At 38.6% G+C, this 24,745-nt stretch overlaps 1 protein-coding gene across 4 annotated transcripts in view; it reads left to right on the top strand.

The window, feature by feature from the left end:
- BTLA (B and T lymphocyte associated) overlaps positions 1–24,052 on the top strand; it is a 38,927-nt gene extending 14,875 nt beyond the window's left edge. For 2 of the 4 annotated variants that reach the window (XM_007098607.3, XM_042956223.1), the window contains 5 exons: positions 9,255–9,578; positions 16,326–16,361; positions 17,541–17,681; positions 19,149–19,195; positions 22,814–24,052. In XM_007098607.3, coding sequence (XP_007098669.1) covers positions 9,255–9,578; positions 16,326–16,361; positions 17,541–17,681; positions 19,149–19,195; positions 22,814–23,089 — 824 coding nt within the window. In that variant the 3' untranslated portion in view covers positions 23,090–24,052. The remainder of the gene's footprint in view (positions 1–9,254; positions 9,579–16,325; positions 16,362–17,540; positions 17,682–19,148; positions 19,196–22,813) is intronic. The other 2 variants (XM_042956224.1, XM_042956225.1) reach the window with 2 other exon arrangements.
- The last annotated feature ends 693 nt before the right edge of the window (positions 24,053–24,745 follow it).

Genomic DNA, 24,745 nt, shown 5'->3' with positions numbered 1-24,745 from the left:
CTTGTTTTCATCTTAAATCTGAAGACTTTTCTCCTTTTGTAGCTCCCACCCCCGCCCTGTGTCCGAAGTTTTTGTTTTTTCGTGTTTGTCTATCACAATATCTTCTGACAGAAACTAAAATCCTGCTTCATGACACAGAAAATTATTGACGTATTATACCTTTCATAACCATTGTAGTTTTCAAAAATTATTTGCACTTTTATGCTTAACTCTGTCTTATCTCAAATTAAGGCAGCCTGCATTTGTTACAGTCATTCATTTCTTTCAGTACATGTAACCATTTTGAACTTCCCATATGTAAGAATTTTTCCATGGAGAAAGAGTGAATCTTAGTTGGGATTTTCCTCAGGTGATACTTATAATCAAGGTACGTGGTCTTTAAAAATAGGAAATAATTACTTCACGTAAAATTCATAATCACAAAACTCTTTTTTTTTTTTTTAAGAGCTAACAGATTTATCTACCCTCCCTGGCTCCTGATGATATTCATACCTGCAAATACACTTGCTCAGCTGGAAGGTACTGGCCCGTGTAGTTGTTTGTGGCTGGCACGCCTTTCTGATTGGCTGGATCCAGGTATCTAAATGACCACAGAGTATCACTTGCTAAGTACTTTGAATATCACCCCTGAGTGGACATAAATCAGGCCTTCCCACACTGTATACTTGTAAGGTCTAATTTTTCTTTAGTGGTTATAACTTAACCACTTTAGGGTATATTGAGATGCATATATTCTTCACCTCAGTGCCTTGTAGGCCACCTTTGTAACAACTCAGAGGTGTCTGCTCTGCACCCTTAGTGCATAGAAAGCATTAGTCAGAGTTGTGAACAGGAAATTTTTCTCTTCCTGAGCTCTCTTTGTTCAGTCTTGGGCTACATCATGCCTTCTTCCTTTCATACGTTTTCTAAGGCCACCTCCTCCTGCAGAGACAGGTAGTAGCTCATCAAGAAAGTTGTGGCCCTGATAGGAAGACAGATGCACACACACATTTAATTATAAAAGAATGCTGCCTGTCACACAGAACAGCCTGAGACGTTCGTGGAGTAGGGGGATGTCAAGTGGGCTTGGGTGGCTGGAGGATGGGGGTGCAGTGAGTTCGCATAAGGAAGCAGGGGCCAAATTTCATTTGATGAAGTCTGGACATTTCTTACAGGCGTTGAAGAGTCTCTGGAGGGTTTTAGACACAAATCTTACAACTGGATTTTACTTTCAAGAATACAAACTGTGGGGCACCTGGGTGGTTCAGTCGGTTAAGCGACCGATTCTTGGTTTCATGATCACAGTTTGTGGGTTTGAACCCAGCATCAGGCTCTGTGCTCACACTGCAGACCTGCTTGGACTTCTCTCTCACTCCCTCTCTCTGCTCTCCCCCACCCATCTTAAGTAAATAAATAAACTTAAAAAAAAAAAAAAAGAATGCAAACTATGACAATGATGTGGAAAATAAATGGGGTGGGGGAGGGGAACAAGGCCAAGTTTGGACTGTAGGAGACTAGTTGGTGGGCTATGACAATAAATCCACATGAAACAAAATAAAACCCAAATTAAGACAGTGTCATGGAAACAAATTTGAAAGATATTTCAGATGCTGAATCAACTTAACCTTATGACTGATGGAATGGGGCAGGAAGGAGGAAAGAACCAAGAGGGCTCCCAGGTTCAGACCATGTCATAGGTAGGTGAAGGTATCATACTGTGATAATAGAAGGTGGGCTAGCTTTGCCCCAGGGTGAGTTTGAGGCCGGAGGGGATTCAACCTCCTCCTTGAAGCCTTTCATGACTGACCCAGCCAGAAGTCTCCCTCCTTGGAAATTTGAAAGCTCTGAGGGATTGTATCTTGTGTAGGATAACCAAAAAAAAAAAAAAAAAAAATCTGAAGGGAAAATTGAAGAGCAACGGAAGTCTCTTTTTGCATTACTTTTGCACTAGAAACTGTCACATTACTAAGTAGTCGTAGACAGGGGTTTGCCCACACCCCTGGGTGTGGGCAGTAAGGGGACATTATCCGTACAGAATTTAAAAACAAATAAAGGTACTTTTAATTATCACCATATACCAGCAATTGTGAACAATATGAGTGATAAAATATTCTTCCCCCTTATAATATCTTTGGTCTAAATTCTGAATAATTACTCTAAATAATATGTATGTAAATTTCAAATTAGCACATTTTTAGGACTTCCCTTTTGATAAACATTGCATTCTACATGAAAGCTAACTCAGAGAACTTCCTCATGGTGGAGTTGGCTCTGGACACATACAAATTCGTGTGTTCATTTCATGAGTAAATTTATAACATTCAGAATTGCTGGAGCTTGCTCTAGGCAGCTTGTGTCTCTGATCCCTGTGACACTACATATTCCTTCATTTCCAGAGTAGATTTTAAATAAACAACAATACCACTGTGATTATGAAACCAAAGAAACAGAATGTGAGCCATTTCATTGCTTTCATCCTATCCAACCACTTTGAATATTTATTTATTTAAAATCTAGAACAGTGAGGGGAGCCTGGATGGCTCAGTCGGTTGAATGTCTCACTCTTGATTTTGGCTCAGGTCATGATCCCAGTCTGGGATCTGATTTTGGCTCAGGTCATGGGATTGAGCCCCGGGTGGGGCTTCTCTTTTTCCTTCTTTCTCTTCCCCTGCCCCACTCATGTTCTCTTTCTTTCTTAAAATTAATTAATTAATTAAATCTAAAACAATGAGTTCCAACTGTGCAGTGTAATTTGTTTCCAGGTATGAACTTTAGTTTCAAAGTTTAAGACTTCATGTTTTATTGATTATTATCTATACAACTTCAATGTATTCTTGTCCTCCAAGTGTTGTTGTACTTATTTTAAAAAAGTTTTTTTAAGTGTTTATTTTTGAGACACATAGAGAAACAGAGCACCAGTGGGGAAAAGGCAAAGAGGGAGACACAGAATCCAAAGCAGGCTCCAGGCTCCAGGCTCCAGGCTCCAGGCTCCAAGCTGTCAGCACAGAGCCTGACATGGGGCTCAAACCCATGAACCAGGAGACCATGACCTGAACCAAAGTTGGTTTCTTAACTGACTGAGCCCCCCAGACGCCCCCTTCAAGTGTTGTTTTAAACTTAAAGAATGAATCAAAATAAAACTTCACATTCAGGGTACAATTGAGTAATTGGTTAAATTGTATCTTTTGTAGAATTTTAGTTTTAATAAAATTCATTTGTTAGTCACTGGAAAATTACTTATATAAACTATATCAGACTGTATCAAAGTTCACACTGTTTATTAAATAAATTTAATTATTTTAAATTTAATTTATTTAAATAAAATTATTAAATAAATAGCTGTGCATTTTTTCTTTTTTTGTATTCTAATATTTTAAAAGTATTTTTTAATTTGCATGATTTTATATATGAAGTTGAATGAATATTTATTTTTTGGCCATTTTATGGTTTGTTTCATTTCATGATTTCTGAAAACATTTTTCTATATAGAGGAAGAGGTTGTTAAAAATAATGCACTCTCAGGGGCACCTGGGTGGCTCAGTCAGCTAAGTGTCCGACTTTGGCTCAGGTCATGATCTCACAGTTTGTGAGTTCGAGCCCCTCATTGGACACTGTGCTGGCAGCTCAGAACCTGGAGCCTGCTCAGATTCTGTGTCTCCCTCCCCCCTCGCCCCTCGCCTGCTCATGCTCTCGCTCTCTCTCTCTCTCTCTCTCTCCTTCAAAAATAAATTAAAACATTAAAAAAAAAAATTTTTTTTTTCAACGTTTATTGATTTTTGGGACAGAGAGAGACAGAGCATGAACGGGGGAGGGACAGAGAGAGAGGGAGACACAGAATCGGAAACAGGCTCCAGGCTCTGAGCCATCAGCCCAGAGCCTGACGCGGGGCTCGAACTCACGGACCGTGAGATCGTGACCTGGCTGAAGTCGGACGCTTAACCGACTGCGCCACCCAGGCGCCCCTAAAAAAAATTTTTAAATGATGCACTCTGGGCATCAAATATGCTAGGTATACCCTAGTCATGGAATATGCATGCTGTGCTAAACAGTCATGGTTTTCATAAGGATTTTTTAAATGTAAGTCTTCCTAAACCTACAGTTACTTAAAAAGGGATACTTCATCACAGGAAACACTGAGGATGGTAGAAATTTCATTCTTTAACTGCCTATGTTTATTTGAATTATTTTTAGCGTTGAAAATTCCCTATGCATTAGTATGAATGTTTGAGAATAACAGCAGGAACAATTAATGTTAGCTGATACATCCCAAACAAAAACAACTGCAATCTTCACCTCTCTTTAGAAAATAATTGTTTCACAAGACAAGCCCCTTGGGTACAGCTTTTGATTTCCTAAATGCCGTGAAATAGCTATTCATAATTCAGGACAAGCAGCAAAGTGTCCACGTGCCTGTCCGATGGAGACTTGCAATGGTGCCATTTAGCTCTGTGCAGTATTGCTGTGCTACAAACATCCGCTTGAGTCTCAGGGAGATGGGAAGTGTTAATACTTTCTTTGTACAAAAAGTGAATATTCTTGGGGCGCCTGGGTGGCGCAGTCGGTTAAGCGTCCGACTTCAGCCAGGTCACGATCTCGCGGTCTGTGAGTTCGAGCCCCGCGTCAGGCTCTGGGCTGATGGCTCGGAGCCTGGAGCCTGTTTCCGATTCTGTGTCTCCCTCTCTCTCTGCCCCTCCCCCGTTCATGCTCTGTCTCTCTCTGTCCCAAAAATAAATAAAAAACGTTGAAAAAAAATTAAAAAAAAAAAAGTGAATATTCTTGATGACTTTTAGTGCCTGTTGGCAAGTCTTCATTTGTCTATTCATTCCTCCATTCAAGAAAAATCCCTGTGCCAGTCAATGTGACAGTCAGTGATCCTTGTCTGCTGATAAGAGTATGCAGGAACCACTGTGATGTTTCTGTAATCCCAGTGGGAGAGTCAGTGACGTGGTTGGGACCATCAGCTGGCTCTCCTTGCCTACCCTGCTCTGTGCACTCCCCCCAACCACATAACCACATAGGTTGGGACTAGAAGGGATATTCACTTGTGCTACTAGCATTGGGTGAGAGCTGATGGCTAAATGGAAAGATAACGTACTGTAGTAAAAAGAGAGACTTAGAGCTGGTTTTATCACATCGGTCACACACTGAGGGAGATGAAGTTGCGTATGTGTTTGTGTAGGAGAGGATGGTGGGTAAGAATTTTCCTATTTTCATCCTGTTTTACAGAGATTGAGGACCAGAAAGACTGGGTGGCTATCTCACCATCACACAATGTGTTAGTATTTGAACAACCATGTTTGAATAAATATTCCAATTTTTAGCTATTTACATGACTTTTATAAATATCCCAAAAGAATCAGGCTCTGTATTTTCTCATGGTGAATAAGCAAACTTTTAGTGTGTTCTTCCTAACGCTATTGCATTTATTCTGAAACAACCAGTGGTTTCCATGTCACTATTTGAGAAAAGCACGATCGAAGTGAGTTTCGATTCCTTGAATTTGCCATGAGATTCCTGGCTTCTCTGCCTTTGCCCTTCCGTGTGCTCAGTCTTAAAATACCTCCCCTGTCCCATTCACTGCTGATTATCAAAGGGCTATTCATTCACTAAGGTTCAGCTCAAAGTATGTAACCTTTCCATCAAGCCTTATCCCAATAGTCCCAGCTGAAGTTAAGCTTCTGTACACACAAGCGAAGTTACACCTCTTTATAGTGTTATTTCATTCTCTCGTTTGTCAAACATCTTTATTTCCCATTAGAAGGCAAGCCCCTTGAAGGAAGACACCTTGCCTTATTTATTTGTCTCCCCCCTAACAACTAACGTACAAGGACACACAAGCTCTCTCTGAGCCCTTCTTTCAACTCAGATCAATTTGAAGATTAAAAAAATGGAAGATAGTAAATTTATTCTGGGAAAATGGCATTGTTAGTTAACCTTGTCTCATCAATTAAATGCTAAGCTTCTTGAGGGCAGGAGGGTCTTTGTCTAAAACTACCTTATTGTTTTCCACAATGTTGGCACCAAGTCCTAGGCTCCATACGCTATGACTGATTTATCCAAGTGCATGAAAAGGGAAGTGAGGAGGTTGAGATAATCTATTAACTTTAGCGGGGATGGAGTTCTGGAAATGTGAGTTTCACTTGGCTTTTCAGATTCTGGCCTCTTTGCTTTTTTGTCGTAAGTCTAACCACATCCAGGTGTTATATTGTTAGGCACTTCCTTTTGGTAGATTATCTTACCCTTTCTCTTCAAGTTTTTGAAAACTTCATGCTCATAACTTGGCTTTTAGTTTGCTTTCATTTTTATTTTGAATTTTTGGAAGCAACTGAATTAGTAAGTCTTAAAGTGAACTTGTTTGAGGTGTCAATACATTTATAAATATATAATAAATACTACAAGTTTCTAAATGTTCTCTGCAGGGCCCTTCTCTCAATCTGGTTCCTGGAAACTCAACCAAGTCTCTGAACAGAGGTTGACAAGATGTGAGCAGAAATTACAGTGAGAGGTTTTTTTGGAGGTTAGGAAATAACTAAAAATGAGAATATTTATGCTGGCAAAGGTGTCGAAATAAAGTGGAGCAGTAAGATAAGTAAAGCAGCATGTGCAATGCAGGGCCAAAAGCTGTCTCCCACTTCAACATTGGAGTAGCCCTTAGCCTGCTTTGTCTTTAAAAGAGAATTTAGGTTGGGGCCCCTGGGTGGCTCAGTCAGTGAAGCGTTAGACTTCAGCTCAGGTCACAACCTCACAGTTTGTGAGTTCAAGCCCCGCGTTGGGCTCTGTGCTGACAGTTCTGAGCCTGGAGCCTGCTTCAGATTCTGTGTCTCATTCTCTCTCTGCCCCTCCCCCACTTGTGCTCTGTCTCTCTCTGTCTCTCAAAAATAAATAAATGTAAAAAAAATTTTTTTTAAGAGAGTTTAGGCTATCATCTTGGTTATGCTTATGTCATTTTAACTTGTGAGACAGTACATCTATTCAGAATGGTGCTTGAAGATGAGTGAAATAAATTAGGCAGATGTATGTATTGCTGAGAGAATAGTTCAAAACAGGGAAGGACACTCAAGATAAAAACTATCAGGATGTAGGAAAAGGAACTTAAAGAGAAAACACTCTCAAGACCTTAGCTCTAATGGAAAAATAGAAAGGTATGGACCTCTACAGAGTTCTTAACTAAAAGGAGTCTGGCCTATTTTAGTTATTTTGATTTGCCAACACAGAGAGTCAGTTCAGTAGTGGAATATTCTATGATTTATATACACTCATCATGTAACTGATGCTAAAAATATTAAGTGGTTGTCGTAAACTGGTGCCATTTCTCTTGCTCACGTGCATGAGTCTTCAGAGGGACAATATAATCCAACAATTATCAGAGAATGAATATATATGTTCTAAGTAACTGACATTTGTCCCTTTGGAGGCCAAAACATTTTTTGAAGTGACTATTTCTGATGAAATTCTTTTTAATAAAATGGGTTGAATTCTTTGCTTCAAAAAAATGGATATATTAAACCTAATTGAAAGTTTTGCTGTGGATTCAATCTTCTCATTATGAGCATAGTTATTACTCTGTTATATAACACAATCATTCCCTCTGGCTAATTAGGAAATGATCATGAAGTTATGAGGATTATGTATCAAGTGAGAGGCGTTTGGGATCTTGCCATATTTATTTCGCTTGTTTAGAGAACATTTCTTCATCATGTATCTTGGCTCTAAGTTGCATCCTAGATATTGAGGTTACAAGGTAAAATGCTTTCATGACAGGTTAAAGGTAGTAGAACTTGCTCAATAATGTTGATAATTTAAGAAATTATTTTTCTTGGGGCACCTGGGTAGCTCAGTGGGTTAAACGTTCAACTCTTGTTTTTAGCTCAGGTCATGACTCATGGTTTGGGAATTCAAGCCCTCTATTCAAGTCCTGCTTGGGATTCTCTGTCTCCTTCTCTCCCTCTGCCCCTCCCCTCTCACTCTCTATCTCTCTCAAAAAATAAACTTTAAAAAATAATAAAAATAAATTATTTCTCTTGGCTTTAGATTTTATGTATAATTGACAATTACTAACAGAAGGTTTGTAGAAGATAACAGAAAGCCTGTTTCCAAGAAAAAACTCTCCCACCAAAACAAAGGGAGGCAATTTCCTGCAGACCAAAAGAGGTACATCGTGTTCCTCCTCCCACTTTGGAAGACAAAACATTCAGGTTATGTCAGAACATCCTATCTTTCAACAATTATCTTGAGCTGCATGTGTCCTACAAAGAAAAAGGCATGGAAAAAATTACAAGGCAGTACTAAAGCCTTTGAGAAACAAGTAAAGAAAATTTCGAATGCCAGGTACTATAGGGAAATAGTTGTTAACAAAAGTTCCTCTCTCCCACTTATTAGAATATATCAGAGCTAGTAATAGAAAGTGTGGTTACTCCTCAAGACACAATAACAGAGTAATGGTTAATGAATTATAGAATAATGGACTCTAGTATGAGTTTGAGTCGTGATTCCCCTAATTATTAGCATATAACACTAGGCAAATTTCACCACATCAATTTCCTTATCTTTAAAATAGTTTTCATAATAATATATATTTTATTGTGAAGATGAAATGAGTTAAGATATTTGATGTGTTTTGAACAGCCCTTGGAATATAATAAAATAATTGAACAGAAATTGTTATTATTTGCTACTATTGAAGTAGCTACCAGATAATAAAATAAAATATTTTATAATAGCCAACTTGACAATAAATTATATTTAATAAAATACAAAAATAAAAAAGAATATGGTAAGTACAAAATATAATAATAAAAATATCAGTAATAGTTAAAAAAATTTTTTAATGTTTATTTATTTTTGAGAGAGAGAGACAGATTGCGAACAGGGGAAGGGCAGAGAGGGAGGGAGACACAGAATCCGAAGCAGTCTCCAGGCTGTGAGCTGTCAGCATAGAACCTGACGCGGGGCTCGAACTCACGGATCGTGAGATCATGACCTGAGCCAAAGTCAGACACTTAACCAACTGAGCCACCCAGGCACCCCTAAAAATATCAGTGATAGTTAAGAAATTGAGGAAGTTATTGAACAATTGAGGAAAATTTTTTTCGACAAATACTTATTATGTGTCTACCATGTACCAGACACTTTGTTACGAGGGGTTAATATACTGAGAATGTTATCTGGGAAAATTGTAAGATCGTATTTGAGAAATCTTTGGCAGAAACTGTTGAGTCGCAAATATCTGGTCCTTCCGGAGCATATTTGATTTTAATTTTGTTTTCATCTTTCAGGGCAAAGATCATGTAATGAACAACTGTATGTAAAGAGATATTCCACATACACTGTGTCAGCAGGGCATCCATTTAATCTGGAGTGCCCTGTGAAATACTGTACTAAGAGGCCTATTGTGACCTGGTGCAAGCTCAAAGGAAAAAACTGTTTACCTCTCGCATATAAACTTCTGGGATACACAACTTGGAAAGAAGGGGAGAATATTTCAGTTTTTAGTCTTCATTTTAATCACCCGTTGGCTAGTGATTCTGGTTCATACCGCTGTTCTGCGAATTTTACATCTGGAGTTATTGAAAGCCATTCAGTAACCATTAATGTGACAGGTGAGTTCTGCACTCCAGGGATATCTGATATTTTTTCAACATGTTTCAAGGAAAAGGAGGACCCAGATTCTCAAGTGATTATGTTAGACACTGAACTCATGTAAATGAAAAGGTTGCCACACTCCTCAGATGGTGATCTGTGTGAGCACGTGTGTATGTAATTTTGAGGTGAGTGAGATAAAAAAGAATAGAGAAAAAAATACAATAAAAGTTCTTGTTCTTGCCTTTAGGGGGTATAGCATTTATCTGATAAATCCAAAAGTAGATCACTGAAATATGGAAAAAATTACAAAGTGAATACCAATAGTAGTAGATAGCTGTCTATTCTTTGTCCTCTTTTCCTTCTATTTTTTCGTCCACTTACCAGTCCTTGGCTTTTGTTGATAACAAATCCTTGAAGTTACATTTGTGGTGCTCAGACAATTATAAGCTTGTTAATAATTCACAGTTTGCACAGAAAGCAAACAGCACACAAATAAACCTGACTCCCTGATGTGCTTTGAGGACGTTCATAGTTTTAGCTGCCTCCCCAGTCCCTCCCAGAGGTCCTCAAGTAGGCTCAAATATCAGGAGAACAGGTTGAAGTTAAAAACCTAGAATAAAAAATGGAAAGCAAAGAGAGAAGTAGAGGAAAAATTTTTTTTAAAAGTTTGATTTACGAAAATCTCACATCACACTCAATGGTAAAAGATTGAAAGCTTTTCCTCTAAGAACAGGAAGAAGACAAGAATGTCTGCTTTTGTCACTTCTATTCAACACTGAACTGGAAGTTCCAGCCAGAGCACTTAGACAAGAAAAAAGAAATAAAAGGCATCCAAATTGAACAAGAAGAAGTGAAACTATCTCTATTCACAGATGATATGATTATATATATAGAAAATCATTAAAAATCCACAAAAGCTACTAGAGTGAATAGATGAATTCAACAAGGTTGTATGATCAACTAAAAAAGTCAGTGGTATTTCTATATGTTACCAATGAACAATCTGAGAAGGAAATTAAAAACAAAAACAATTCTATTTATAATAGCATCAAAAAGAATAAAATACAAATTAACCTGGGAGACTCAACACTTGTACACTGAACAAAATATGGCTAAAAGACTTAAAATTGTTAATGTGGCAATATTTCCCAAAGTGATCTATGGATTCAATACAATTCCCATCAAAATCCCAACAAACGTTTTTTTCTTTTTCTGCATAGATGAAAAAGCTGATCCTAAAATTCACATAAAGTTGCAACAAATACAAAATAGCTGAAAAAAATCTTGAAAAAGAAGGGCAAAGTTAGAGGACTCACACTCCTTTATTTTAAAATGTACTACAAAACTACAATAATCAAAACAGTGTGGTGCTGACATAGTATAGATATAAAGATCAATAGAATAGAGTTGAGAGTCCATAATAAATCCACACATCTTTGGTCAATTGACTTTTTTTGTTTTTGATAATTTATCATCAAGTTAGCTAACATAGAGTGTATACAGTGTACTCTTGGCTTCAGGAGTAGATTCCTGTGATTCATCACTTATACAAAACACCCAGTGCTCATCCCAAGTGCCCTCCTCAATGCCCATCACCCATTTTCCCTGCCCCCCACCCCTTTCTACCCTCAGTTTGTTCTCTGTATTTAAAAGTCTCTTATGGTTTGCCTTCCTCTCTGTTTGTAACTATATATTTTTGTTTCTTTCCCTTCCCATATGGTCTTCTGTTAAGTTTCTCAACTTCCACATATGAGTGAAACCATGATATCTGTCTTTCTCTGACTGACTTATTTTACTTAGCATAATACCCTCCAGTTCCATCCAAGTTGTTGCAAATGGCAAGATTTCATTCTTTTTCATTGCCAAGTAGTATTCCATTGTGTATATAAAACACATCTTCTTTATCCATTCATCAGTCAATGGACACTTAGGCTCTTTCCATAATTGGGCTATTGTTGAAAGTGCTGCTATAAACATTGGGGTATATGTGCCCCTATGAATCAGCACTCCTGTATCCTTTGGATAAACTCCTAGTAGTGCTATTTCTGGGTCATAGGGTAATCAATCTTTAATTTTTTGAGGAACCTCCACACTGTTTTCCAGAGTGGCTGCACCAGTTTGCATTCCCCAACAGTGCAAGAGTGTTGCCCTTTCTCCACATCTTCACCAACATCTGTTGTTCCATGAGTTTTTAATTTTAGCCACTCTGACCAATCTGAGGTGGTATCTCATTGTAGTTTTGATTTGTATTTCCCTGATTATGAATGATAGTGAGCATCTTTTCATGGGTCTCTTAGCCATTTGGATGTCTTCTTTTGGCCAATTGACTTTTAACAAGACTTCCAAACCCATTCAATGGAAAAATGATAGTTTCTTCAGTAAATAGTGCTGAGGCAATTGGATATACATACACAGAAAAATGAATTTGGACCTCTACCTCATACAACATGTAAAAATAAGTAAAAATGGATCAGATATTTAATATAAGAACTAAAACAATAGAATCTATGTTTGTATAAAATTTTAATACTATTTTTCCTTAGAGGAAAACACAAGAGTAGATCTTCATGATCTTGGATTTGTCAATATTATTTTGCTACAGCATCAAAAGCATATATACATAAATACATAAATAAATAAATTATACTTCATAAAAATTAAAAACTTTTGTACATCAAAGGACACTATAAAGAGAATGAAAAGACAACATATGGAATGTGAGAAAATATTTGCAAATCATATATCTGATAAGGGACTAGAACCCAGAATATATAAAGAAGTCTTACAACTCAACAACAGATAAGCAACTCAATTAAAATGGGCAAAAGACTGAATAGACATTCCTTCAAAGAAAATATATAAATGGCCAATAAGCACATGAAGAAATGCTCAATGTCATTAGTTATTAGAGGAACGCAAATCAAAATCACGATGAGACACCACTCACAGACACTAGGATTACTAGAATTTTTTTTTAATGGAAAATAACAAGTGATAGCAAAGATGTGGACAAATTGAACTCCTTGTACTGTGCTGGTGGGAATGTAAAATGTTGCAGTTGCTTTGGAAAAGGTCTGGCAACCTTTCTTCAAAAGGTTAAACATAGTTTCCACAAGACCCAGCAATATCCAAGTGAAATGAAAGTATATGTCCACATTAAAACTTGTACATGAATGCTTATAGCCATACTATTCACAAAAGTCAAAAAGTCGAAACAATCCAAATGTTCGTCAAACTGATAAAGGAAATGTGTTATATTCATACAGTGGAATATTATTCAGGCAAAAAAGGAATGAAGTACTGATATGTTACAAAACAGTTGAACTTCAAAAACATTGTGCTAAGTAAAAGAAGCCAGATAAAAAAGATTACATATTATAATCTTGATTCTGTTTGCATGAAATACGAAGAACAGAAAAATCTGTGGAGATAGAAAGTGACTAATGGCTGCCAGAGGCTGGCAGAAAGGGTTAATGGGAGTAACTACTTAATGTGTATGGAATTTCCTTTGGGGATGATGAAAATGTTCTGAAACTAGATAGTGCACAACACTAGAGAGTTGTACAACATTACACTAAGTTGTATGCTTTAAAATATTAAAATAATAATATTTATGTTAAATTGACCATGAAGATTACTGCAAAGAGAAATTTCAAAGAGTTCTGGTGCAATAGTAATGTCTGAAATCTAGATGCAGACGTATGCAGTCACTTCCTCTATGGACACCATTCATTTGAATGCATACACTTTGTGTTTGTAAAAATTAATTTATTACTATATATGCACACTTTGGAGTCCATCTTTTAACTCCCTTAAAGTAACCCAATGAAGGAATCCACTTAAATTCCTTAAAAATCTTTTAAGTTATTTTAAGACCTCTGAAAGCAGCCTGGTAAAGGAATGCACAACAATCTAGTGCTGGTTACAACCTCTATCATCAAGCACAGAAGTGTAGAAGGGATTTAAGGCAGAGTTGGAGACCCTGCTTTTGCAAATTTGTTATCAAACTCAGTGCTAATTGCCTGTGACTATACGTGCATTGGCTTATAAACCTCTTTGGAATGGAAGCTATGTCTTAAACATCTTTGCTTCTCTACAAATAGATGGCACAGTGTGTAGCACATAGTAGGTGTTCAATAAATATTTCTTTATAATTCTTAAATGAATTAAATAACATCATCTATGCAAAGTGAAACAATTGCCTTTAACAACCTGGAGAAGCTTATACTATAGATTATGGAATGAATCCTTTCTGAAGAAAATTGCACATTCACATAATGAGGTAAAATATTGAATTTTTTAAGAAGTAATACTTTTTTAACTGGCAAAATAAATGATAAAAATAAGCAAAACTTGCAAAACATTACTTCCAGGATATTAATGATACTATGAAATAGTAATTCAGTGCTATTAGATTATTTATATAATGTATATTAATATAATGTATAATAAAATTAAATGCAGTGGCATTGAGTCCACCCTCCTTGGAAGAGGGACTGTCTTGTGTAATTCTGTCTTCTTTTGTGGGAATTAACCCCCTTCTGTGCAAGAAGGAGGAATTCAGCCAAGGTCAGAGGCGACCCAAAAATGACTTATGACATGGAAGTGTCCCAGGGGTATTACTGTGTCTCCTCTGTCCCATTTTGGGGTCATTCCACAGCCACTACAGATGGTTGCTCATTTTGTAAAGTGCATAAAGATTCCTGTTCTAGGAAAAAGTCGGAGCTGAAATTAGGATCAACAATCTGTCTCCCTTGGGGAGGAAGGGGCCAAAGGGAAGAAAGGCAGCTTCTCTCTTGAACCCTGTGCCTGTGGGGCGGGGGGGGGGGGTGTGGGGGTGGCGGGGGGTGATGTGCTTATTAGGATCACACTGGGGATGAGCAAGAAAGATGGAGATGTGAGAAGGAAAAGTTACCTAGAAGACAGGAAGGGCTTTTTAAATTTCCCTTTGGAGATTCCTATTCTAATTTGTACTCTCCAGACTTTCTTATCACTTTTGAATCAGTGCTCCTGCCCTAAGGGGAGGTCCCCAGGACTTTGCTTTGGCCGTCTACTCTTGTCTGGCAGCAACCTTCACTCTGGAATTGCTTCCTTCCTGTAGCTTCATGAGCATCTCAAACTTTCATTATCTTCCTTCCAAATCTTCCAATCAGCCGTATGGACTCTTTGTCTTTAGCGTTTCCTGTTTTAGTCCATTTCAGCCAAACATCTTCCTAATACACTTCACTTGCCTAATAAATATCTTCCATAATGCCGCTCCTTTACTGAGTCCCCGCAGAGCATCTGTGGTGCTTCCCATGTTGGGCTCACATTTAACCAACATTCAAGGCCTTCCACAGTCCACCCACACCTACCTTCCTTGATTGCTTCTGGACTCCACCATGAACCTCTACTCCAGCCCCACAGCCTTACCTGCCATCACATGTCTTCACCCTATGCTGCTCTCTCCACTCATAGGGCAACCACTCATCTGCCTCCACTTACCACAATTCTGGCCTTCCTGTCAAGCCCAGCCCATTTCCCACATTCTTAAGGAAGCTTTCCATGTTCACCCTAGGGGAAGTGATTTCTCGTTTCTAGCAAATTTTATGCCATTTAAGGTCTGTGCCTCTCATTTATCAGACATTTCCTTGCACTGTAGTAATGTATGGAAATGTTCTTTATCCCATGAAGAATTATAATGTCTGGAAAGCAGAAACAGTGTCATATTTTTCTGGGTCATCCTTGCTTCCTTCACAAAAGTCAAATGAATTATTTCAGAATTGGCTTTGAAATGGGTGTGAATTTGCCTTTTATGAGGTGATGAAAGCAAACATAATAGGGAAAGAGTTCAAGAAAAATTCCTTTTCCTTCTGTATGTGGGAGTACTCAGTGAGCTGAGTACCGAAGGAGAAAAATATACTATGAAATTATATTTAAAAACAATGCTTTGCATAAAAATGATGTGGAGGTGTGACACAAAAAATATTTCTCCCCTTCAAATATCTTTCAAATATCTTTCTTTGGCGCTATTGGGAATTTTCCTGTTTTGCATCTGACTCTCTTTCTTTGTCCAAGTTAAGAATTGGTCCATGTAAGAACAGGGCTGTGGCAGAGTCAGGGCTTGGACGCTGCTGGGAAAGCAGTATTCTCCCAGAATGAGGAAAAGTGCTTTGCAAAGCAAAGCCCCAGAAGAAAAGGTGACAGAGCTGGGGAACAATCCCTGGAATGCACATGGGCCTGTACATCCTCCCCAACCTCCCTTGGTCAGTCCGTGATTAGGAACTTCACAAAGTCAAGTGGTCATTCTCTTAGCAGAAAAGTGAGAGTGGTATGAGTAGGCAGGAAGTGAAAGGCACAATCGCTGTTTCAGAGTGAGTAGTCAGCATGGCCTCCAAAGCATCCTTTCCTTGTGGCCCTCCACACTCACTTGGAGCACCTGCTGAATGAGCATCCTGTTTTTCCAAGTGCCGGAAGATGTCATACAGGCTGTATTCTGTCCTTATACTTAAGTAATAGGGAAAAGGGAATCAACGCAGACAGTTGACGTTTGTGTTGTATTTAGGGTAATTTTTCAAGCCTCAAAATAAATCTAGGGACTTAACTTTGTGTCCGTGATCTTTGAGGTGGTGATTTGCACATCATGCAAACTCCTTTGAGCTGGGTTACTGGGTTCGGTTAGTGTGCAAATGCAGGAGTCCTCTCAGACTAACTCTGACTCTAGACACACACAAGTATTGTTTTTGCAACCAGTTTCAATTCTTTATCTTGCTTTTCTATTTCAGAACAGACTCAAAATAATTCAGAATACCCTCTAATAAGTAAGTATCAAACTAGTCAAATAAAAATAAGGAAATAAGATTGTTTCATGGTTGAAGAAAGGATAAAAGTTGGATTTTCCTAATGGAGTGAATTTTTTTTTGTATTAGGTTTTCTATGTGGGAACCCTTGTCCCTATTTCTATTCATACCCTCCCCCCAGACAGCTGTGTCTGTTGTTGGTAATGACTTGGCTGCTGTCCTAACCTAAGCAGCAGCTGCAGCATGGATAATGAAGACTTTGTTACCACTCTGTTGTTATCTAAGCACTATTTGCCCAGCTTCAGTAGCTCCTGACCACCTTTACCTTGAACCAAGCATATGAGGAAGGAGGTAGATAACTATGTTAATATATTTAGAAATAAAAATTTGCTGCATAAAATACTTAACATATATACAAAATTAGTGCTGTGTGATGCATTCTGATTTTTTTATATCCTGTTGTGATTCTTATTTTTAATGTTTTTTGTGGTCTATTAAATTGTTTCGCGATCCGTCGATTAGTTGCAACCTATCATGGACAAACAGAACATTAACGCATGTTAACATTGATCATAGCAATGAGTATAAGCTGTATGCCCAGCAGAGCATATTTGGAGATAACAAGGCTATCTGTAGATAACAAAATTATATAGTATATGGAGATACCAAAGAGTTACGAGACAACAAAAAGACCTTTGTGTTAAAGAAACTGGAATTTAGTATCAAAAACATGTTGGCTTGGGTCCCAACTACAACTCACTAGCTATCTGACCTTGGGTAAGAGTCTTGGAACAATAACCCTTTTATCAAGGCATGGAACTAGATAAAAATAACAGTTTCCTTACTTTTCTTTAGTGATGAATATAAGAGTTAAGTAAGACAATGTCAATGAAAGGGCTTGGTGAAGTGCTTTCTGAGAGCTGTTATGGGTATTCTTTTAGAGGGGATCAATCCTAGCAGAATTACAAATTCTTACAAAAGATGAATTTTAACCCAGAGCCACCCACATATGCTCATCAATAAAGCAAGAGGTGAATGAGAACACTGAGGCCAGGGGTTCTGTGGGAATGCATCCCGGAAGGGAAATAGAGGCATCAGCTGGAAATCTCCTTCATTCAAGTTCTGATGATGCAGGAGGTATTACTGATCCTATTATATCTGAAATTTCCTAACTGTCTTTAGCATTGACTCACATTTCAGATACAACTGGTGCCTCAGGACCACCCTCTCAGGAAGTGACGGCGGACAAACGATGGATGCTTTATAGTTTGCTTCCTTTGGGGGCATTGCCTCTGCTCATTACCTGTTTGTGCCTGTTCTTCTGCCTTAGAAGGCACCAAGGTGGGTTCTACCTTCCATCTGCTGCTTATATGCTACACATTTGGGGGTCAGTTACTAGGGCTGATTGATTTTTAGTTGGTTCTTGTTTTCTTTCCCATATTCTGCAAGGAGCCATGGATAATGATTTCCTCAGGGACAACATCCTTCCACCAAAAAGACAAATGGATTAATTCAGGTCCCCTTCAGTCATAGAGAGGCATGTTCTCCACAGCACAGTGCTCCAGGCAGGGCCTGTGCTAAAGAGGGCATGTGGCTGGGACTGACCCATTCCACTTGTGTCTGAAGTTTATGTGACAAGCAGCTCTTCTAAACTTTAAGGGTAGTGAAAGGGAGGTTGACATAATCTCTCAGGCCAACAAGTCTGCTTTGAGTTAGTTTGTCTCATCCTCTTTTTCAGAGCCACACCACATCATACCACCCATACACGCCCTTGCCTAAATGAAGACTGTGTTTCCCAGAAGGAAATTCCTATGTCTGTACTTTCTTTTGCCACCACAAACACAGGCCTGAACTGAACTCTCACCCAAAAGTAATGCATTTGAAAAAATGTGGGTTTGGCTAGGACAAGAGAGGTGTGAAATCTTGGAAACAATTCCCTTCTGCTTGTTTAAGAATTCCTTTGGTGTCGGGAGCAAACACTTAAACATAGTAAGAAAGAGATGTGTAGAGAATTCTGATGCAGCTCTGTTCCAAAACATCCCTGTTCTCTCTCTCTTTACTTTTCCTGCTCTGCCATCTCCTCCCATCCCAGCTCCCACATGGGCAGCCTCAGGGTAGCTACAGAAACAGAGCTAGACAGAGCAACCCTTTTCTCTGCCACAAGAGAAAGCTTTGTCTGGGCAAAAGTACTTTCGGTGTTTTGTGGTAAGGACTTCCGGAGCCCAGAACATTCTCAGAATACTGAAGGAATCCTCTGTAACCCCCACTTCACATGTGCAACTCCAAGTCTCGATAGTCCCTCCCTAGCTTTCACCATCTTTCTTGAGGCTGCTTTAGAAAACTTTAGAAAAAGAGGCAGGAATAAATGCTTTGATCTACTATATCTGAAGTGAACTGGGCCATAGGAGATCCTGGCCTTTGTGGGTGAGGGGACAGCAGTGTGTCTGGCATCAGGTATAGAATGTCCCCAGAACAGGATTTCCAGCCTGTTTAAAGTGATACAGTACATCCTGCCCCTTCCTCTTGGATATGCCATAGGACTCTCCGGAGTCAGAAGGGAAGAGCCAGTGAATGTACACAAACCGAAGTGTATGTGCCCTGTTGGTTCCAGCAAATAAACAGGCCAAAACAAATAACAACGCTGCCACTGGCCTGGGAGGCATCCCACCTCTGCCCCAGAATTTCAACCTAGCAATCTGATTCCAGAACACATATTCTTACCACAACCTTAACTTACAGGGAATTGGGAAACAATTTGGTGTTGTTCTTTACTCTTCTTGGTTTCTTATTTGTCTTTTTGAATTCCAGCAGAAAAAAAGGAGCCTTCTGACACAGCAGCAAGGGAAATTAACCTGGTATGTTCCATGCATCTGTTAAAACAAATGCAATCTATGTTATACCATCTTAATCTTGATATAATATTTTAAATTTAATAAGTCTATGTAACATTTACCCTGTCCCAGGAACTGTTCTAAATGCTATATATAGACTTACTTCTAAAAATGTGTTTATTTTTTTAATGTTTATTTATTGGAGAGAGAGAGAGCAGAGGAGGGGCAGAGAGAGAGGGAGACACAGAATCCGAAGCAGGCTCCAGGCTCTGAGCTGTCAGCACAGAGCCCGACACGGGGCTCGAACTCAACAAACTGTGAGATCATGACTTGAGCCGAAGTCGGACACTTAACCGACTGAGCCACCCAGGCATCCCTAAAAATGTGTTTATTTTACATTAATCTCCATCTGCAGCAAAGATTCTTCAGAATTCACAAGTCTCACAATAAGTGGCCTTTTGGAAGGGCATTAGTGGCAGGGTAGACCTGAAGCAGAAAAGTCAGAGAGTAGCTTGTACAGCCTTGGCTTGCTGTTGGCCTGTTATGTGACTTCAGGCTATTTAAATATTCTCACAAAAACACCTTACAGTCTTTTGGTAGAGAATTGAGAGTTAATGAAAGAATGAACCATAAATAATCTCATAAATGACAGGTGATTTCTTCACAGACTCCCAGCAGCTAAAGAAACATGACCCTAAGTCTAGTTATTATGCAAAAACTTTCATAATGTGTGTGGGCTCATCAAGGAAGAGACCTCTCAGACAAAGCCAAGGGCATTTTGGAAGCAGTGTCGTTTCCCTACAAGTTCTTGGAATCTAAACATAGGCTTTTTATTTGGGGCTCAATGTTGTGTAAATATTGGAACTCAAAAAAAATGGAAGATGAGGCAATACATTTCTGAAAAAATTTTTATGAGGGTCTTCAGTTAAAAACAAATAATTGTAAATGAGGTACTGCAAAGGAACGTGTCTGTGTGTGTGTGTGTGTGTAGTGTGTGTGTGTGTGTGTGTGTGTGTGTGTGTGTGCATGTTTCACTGTGGAAGGGTAGAGATAAAGTTGTAGTAACCTTCTCAAAAGTTCCAGAAATACCAAAGGCAGATACAGCCAATAATTTTATGTATAATATTAAATGACACTCAGCATTCCTCACCAGGTTGCCCAATTTTAAATCAAACCAAATACATTCAACTTTGTAAACTCGTATTAAGTTTTTAGTAAGCAGCAGTAGGCATCACTATGTTGGGTGCTGAAGTTTTGTTTTTTCAAGTAGGAAAATTTTCTTAAATGTTGTTTTCTTTCTTCCTATAGTGAACAACAACGAACTACATTCTGTTACAATCAGGACTGAGATCTATGAAACTATCTAAAACAATAATCTAAATAGTTTCTTGCTTAGATAAAGCCCAGCTTGGTTAAAATGTAGTCATATGTCTTCCTGTGTAGGCTGAACAAATTATTTATGATCTGAAGTTGAATTGAACGGGCTTCTCTATGTGTGCAATTATTTAGGAATTTTGTTTTAAGATGCCTGTGTCTTTTGCAGGAACTCACAGCTTTGGCCCATTTCAGTTGGCCAACATTTCAGAAAATATAGTGATGCCATATTAGATCTTTGAGATTAAAGATTTCTTAGGAAGGGACTTGTATTGAAATCAGTGGAATAGAAATCCAACGGAGAGAAAGGAACTGGTAAAATTATGGCAGGTACATATAAAAGCCGAAATTCTCATCTTATTCCACAATGGTCCCTGGAGTATATAAAAATAGTTAAAATACTGAAAACCCGGAACTGTGTGTTTTTTTAAAGTGCTTTGTAAACTGTGAAGTGGCATTACAAATATAGAGTAGGATAGTGGCTTTGGCGTTTGTCATCTCTATCCACAGACAGAGCCTTGTGGCCTCCACCCACTTTCCTGAGGTCCTACAGGATAGGCTCAGCCACAGGACACCGTGTTTTATTTTATCTCATTCATTCTAACCAAGTTTTCCACAGAAACCAGCCATCTTTTGGGAAGGGAGCCAGGTAACTGAGTTGACAGACTTTTATACAATTGTAAAAGTACAACAGGGATCTTGTTACTATATTGAGGACTTATGGCTATTTATTAGGTCACATGACTGTTTTCTTCTTCAAAGCTTCTTTGGAGAAATTACCCAGGTTCCTTCGAATGGGGGTTGGGACACTTTTCAGCTGAGCTAAGAGACTGAGGGGGGTAAAGCTATTCCTGCCTCATTCAATCATCCTGTCTTAGAGCTATTTCCTGGGCAGCCACCTCATTGAAGGGTAGCGATGTACTCAGCATCTAATGCTTAGTTTCTCAGGATAGGGCCAGACGTGCACATGTGGTAGAATTCTGCCAGGAAGGGGTAGGATATGGGTTACTTCACATACAAAATAAGGACGATAAAGGACCAGACAGGCATGTAGACTGTCAAAGACTGTGGATCTGATACCTTCACGGAGTTAGACCAAACTTCATGTATGTAAATTGACTGGCAAAATTGTGATTAAAAATTGAATTAACAACTCTTAGAGTTAAAATAATATCTTCATTTTTACCTGGTAATGTCCTTGAATAGTTAGGAGTGGGTAACAAATAACTGCAAAGAGTGAGAAGCATCAGGACACATTTTATTTTAGTTTTTGTAAGTTCACCTCTTTTACCATTTTTTTCTTAATTTTTAAAAATATTTATTTATTTTTGAGAGAGAGAAAGCACGAGTAGGGGAGGGGCAGAGAGAGGGGGAACAGAGGATCCGAAGCAGGCTCTACGCTGACAGCAGAAAGCCTGATGTGGGGCTCGAACTCACAAACAGTGAGATCATGAGCCCAAGTTGGATGCTTAACCGATTGAGCCACCCAGGTGTCCCTCTTTTTTTTTTTTTTAAGTTCACCTCTTTCTCAGAAGCTTTAAGATATTTGAATTATTTGGAGGTATAATAATTTTCTTGTGATAATCCAAATATTATAAAATTTTTCCTGCAGTTGGGCCCTCCTTTTCCAAAATTGAAAGCAATTTCTAATTCCAGGTTTTAAATCATAATAATGTATCTTGGATAACTCATCATATTTATTCTTTCTGACCCCTTAGAGGGCATCTGTTCTATTTTATTTTTAATCATTTACTTCTAAGCTGTGTTAATGCTATCCATTATCTTATAAGCTGTCTGAAGTTTCTTGTGGGATATTTATGCTTTCTTATTAATTTGGGCTGAGAGATTGAAAAGTATTCTGTTGGGGCACTTGGGTGGCTCATTTGGTTAAACATGTAGCTCTTGATTTTGGCTCAGGTCATGATCTCATGGTTCATGGGATGGAGCCCCATTTTGGGCTCTGTGCTGACAGTGCTAAGCCTGCTTGGGGTTCTCTCTCCCTCTCTCTACCCGTCCCCAGCTCATGCTCTGTCTCTCTCTAAATAAATAAATAAAACTTAAAGAAAAGTGTTCTGTGATGTTCCTAAGACTTTCATCTTTTAACAAATAAGAATATGCTAAAAATGTGGATGTCAGCAGCAAATGTGAGGAAGAATAAATTATTTCTGGTGATGTGTTGACTCCATTTAGCATATACTAATAGTTTGCTAATTGTATGCACTACCACATCCTTAAATGGTAGTTAAAACAATCTTTTTTCTCTTATAGGTTGATATTCCCCAGCCCTTTCGGAGTGAGGAAACTGAAGTGGGAACCGGGCAAAATCCCCAAACACTGCTATCAGAAACTGGTACTTATGATAATGACCCCTGGTTCAGGGTCCAGGAAGAGTCTGAAGTTTATTCTAACCCATGTCTGGAGGAAAACAAGCAGGGCATTGTTTACGCTTCTTTGAACCATTCTGTCATTGGAATAAACCCAAGACAATCAAGGAATGTGAAAGAAACACCTACAGAATATGCGGCCATATGTGTGAGGAGTTAAATTCGATCTTGATCTCCAACTGGTGATCACTGAAAGATATGCATGTCAACACCATTACCAAGCCCAACAAAAGGTTAAATAACATTCCTTGACCTGAGAAGCTTCACTTTAAGGAGGTTCATGTTGGTGCTCGGGTCTTAAGGGTTCATAGGACAAATGACTAAAATTTCTCCCCCCAAATTCTGAGGGAACTTTTTATATGACACCCTTGAACAACAACACAAAAACCTTTCCCTCCAAGACTAAGTGATATTATGAGTAGCAGAGTGGCAGAATATTTAAACGTAGCTACATTTTACCCAATGTACAAAGCTAATATATTTTTTGGAGGATAGGAGACACATGTAAGTAAGAGAGGTTTGTGTTATCTGGATCAGTTCACTACACTCTCTTGACAAAGAAAGGATGTCCCAATTTGACTAACTAACCATCAACACAGTCATGATAGTATGTTTATTTCTGGTCATTCTTCCATGATGAGAAATATTCCTCTGTCCCTCTAATACTGTTTTTTTTTTTAATGTAAAGAGGTAACTTTAGACTTGATATAAGAAAAGAATGGAAAGCATAAATGGTTCAGTAAAGTTGTGGGCTACACCGACTACTGTAGAGCAGATGCTCCCCATACCTGACACGCAAATGGTTTTACATTGTTGAGCAAATATAGGTAGTAATGGAGCAATTAATGTGTGGTGCATTTATAAACAAAGTTGTGACTCAGTGGTTAGGTCACATGGACTAATGTATATGAATGTGATATAATGCTGCTGAATTAATATACTCGTGGGTGTTTAAATAAACATAAAAATAAGCATCATCGAGCAAATGCAGATTAATGACTTAAACTGCTTCATAGTTGATCTGATAGCAAATGAAAAGAACTATTAATGGAATGGAGAGGGGTGCCTGGGTGGCTCAGTCGGTTGAGCGCCCAACTGCAGCTCAGGTCATGGTCTTGCGGTTCATGAGTTCGGGCCCCATGTCAGGCTCTGTGCTAACAAACAGCTCAGAGCCTGGAGCCTCCTTCGGATTCTGTGTGTGTGTGTCTCTCTCCCCCTCCCCTGCTCATGCTCTGCCTCTCTCTGTCTCTCAAAAATAAATAAATGTTAAAAAAAAAATGGAATGGAGAAAAGTCTTGAATATTTAGTTGGCCACCCCAGGTCACCATACTTTCACTAAGCACATCTGTATCTTGCTGTTCTTCTTACTCCTTTCTAGGGAAGTCAGGGCAAATCATCCAGAGTGAAGTGGTATAGCTTCATAACAATTCATTAAAAATTTTGTAGTTGCAGCCACTTGAGTAGAGCAAAAAGAGATGGGTTCAAACTTTCTGAATTTCCAGAGTACTTGAGTCTAATCATGTCAAATATAGCCTACAACTTCATTCAACAGCATGAGTCTATTAGACTTCTCAGGTGCTGCTACTGAAGAATGCAGTAGACCTCTTACAAAGTGGACAGCAAAGGTTGGGATCCATTTGCACAAATATGTGAGCTGCTGCACAAATGAATGCGGGATGTGTGTGTGTGTGTAAGGGAGGATAGATGACTTACAGAAGTGGTAAAAAAGACAAACTGACAAAACTGACATTCCATTTCAGTTTCCTAAAAAGTTTAAAATACTACAGCAAATGGATCATTAAAGAAAATGTATGAA

The sequence above is a fragment of the Panthera tigris genome, chromosome C2 (genome assembly GCF_018350195.1).
Source record: "Panthera tigris isolate Pti1 chromosome C2, P.tigris_Pti1_mat1.1, whole genome shotgun sequence".
Taxonomy (NCBI): Eukaryota; Metazoa; Chordata; class Mammalia; order Carnivora; family Felidae; genus Panthera; species Panthera tigris.
The sequence above is the reverse complement of the archived record's forward strand: the minus strand, read 5'-3'. Positions and strand labels throughout refer to the sequence as shown.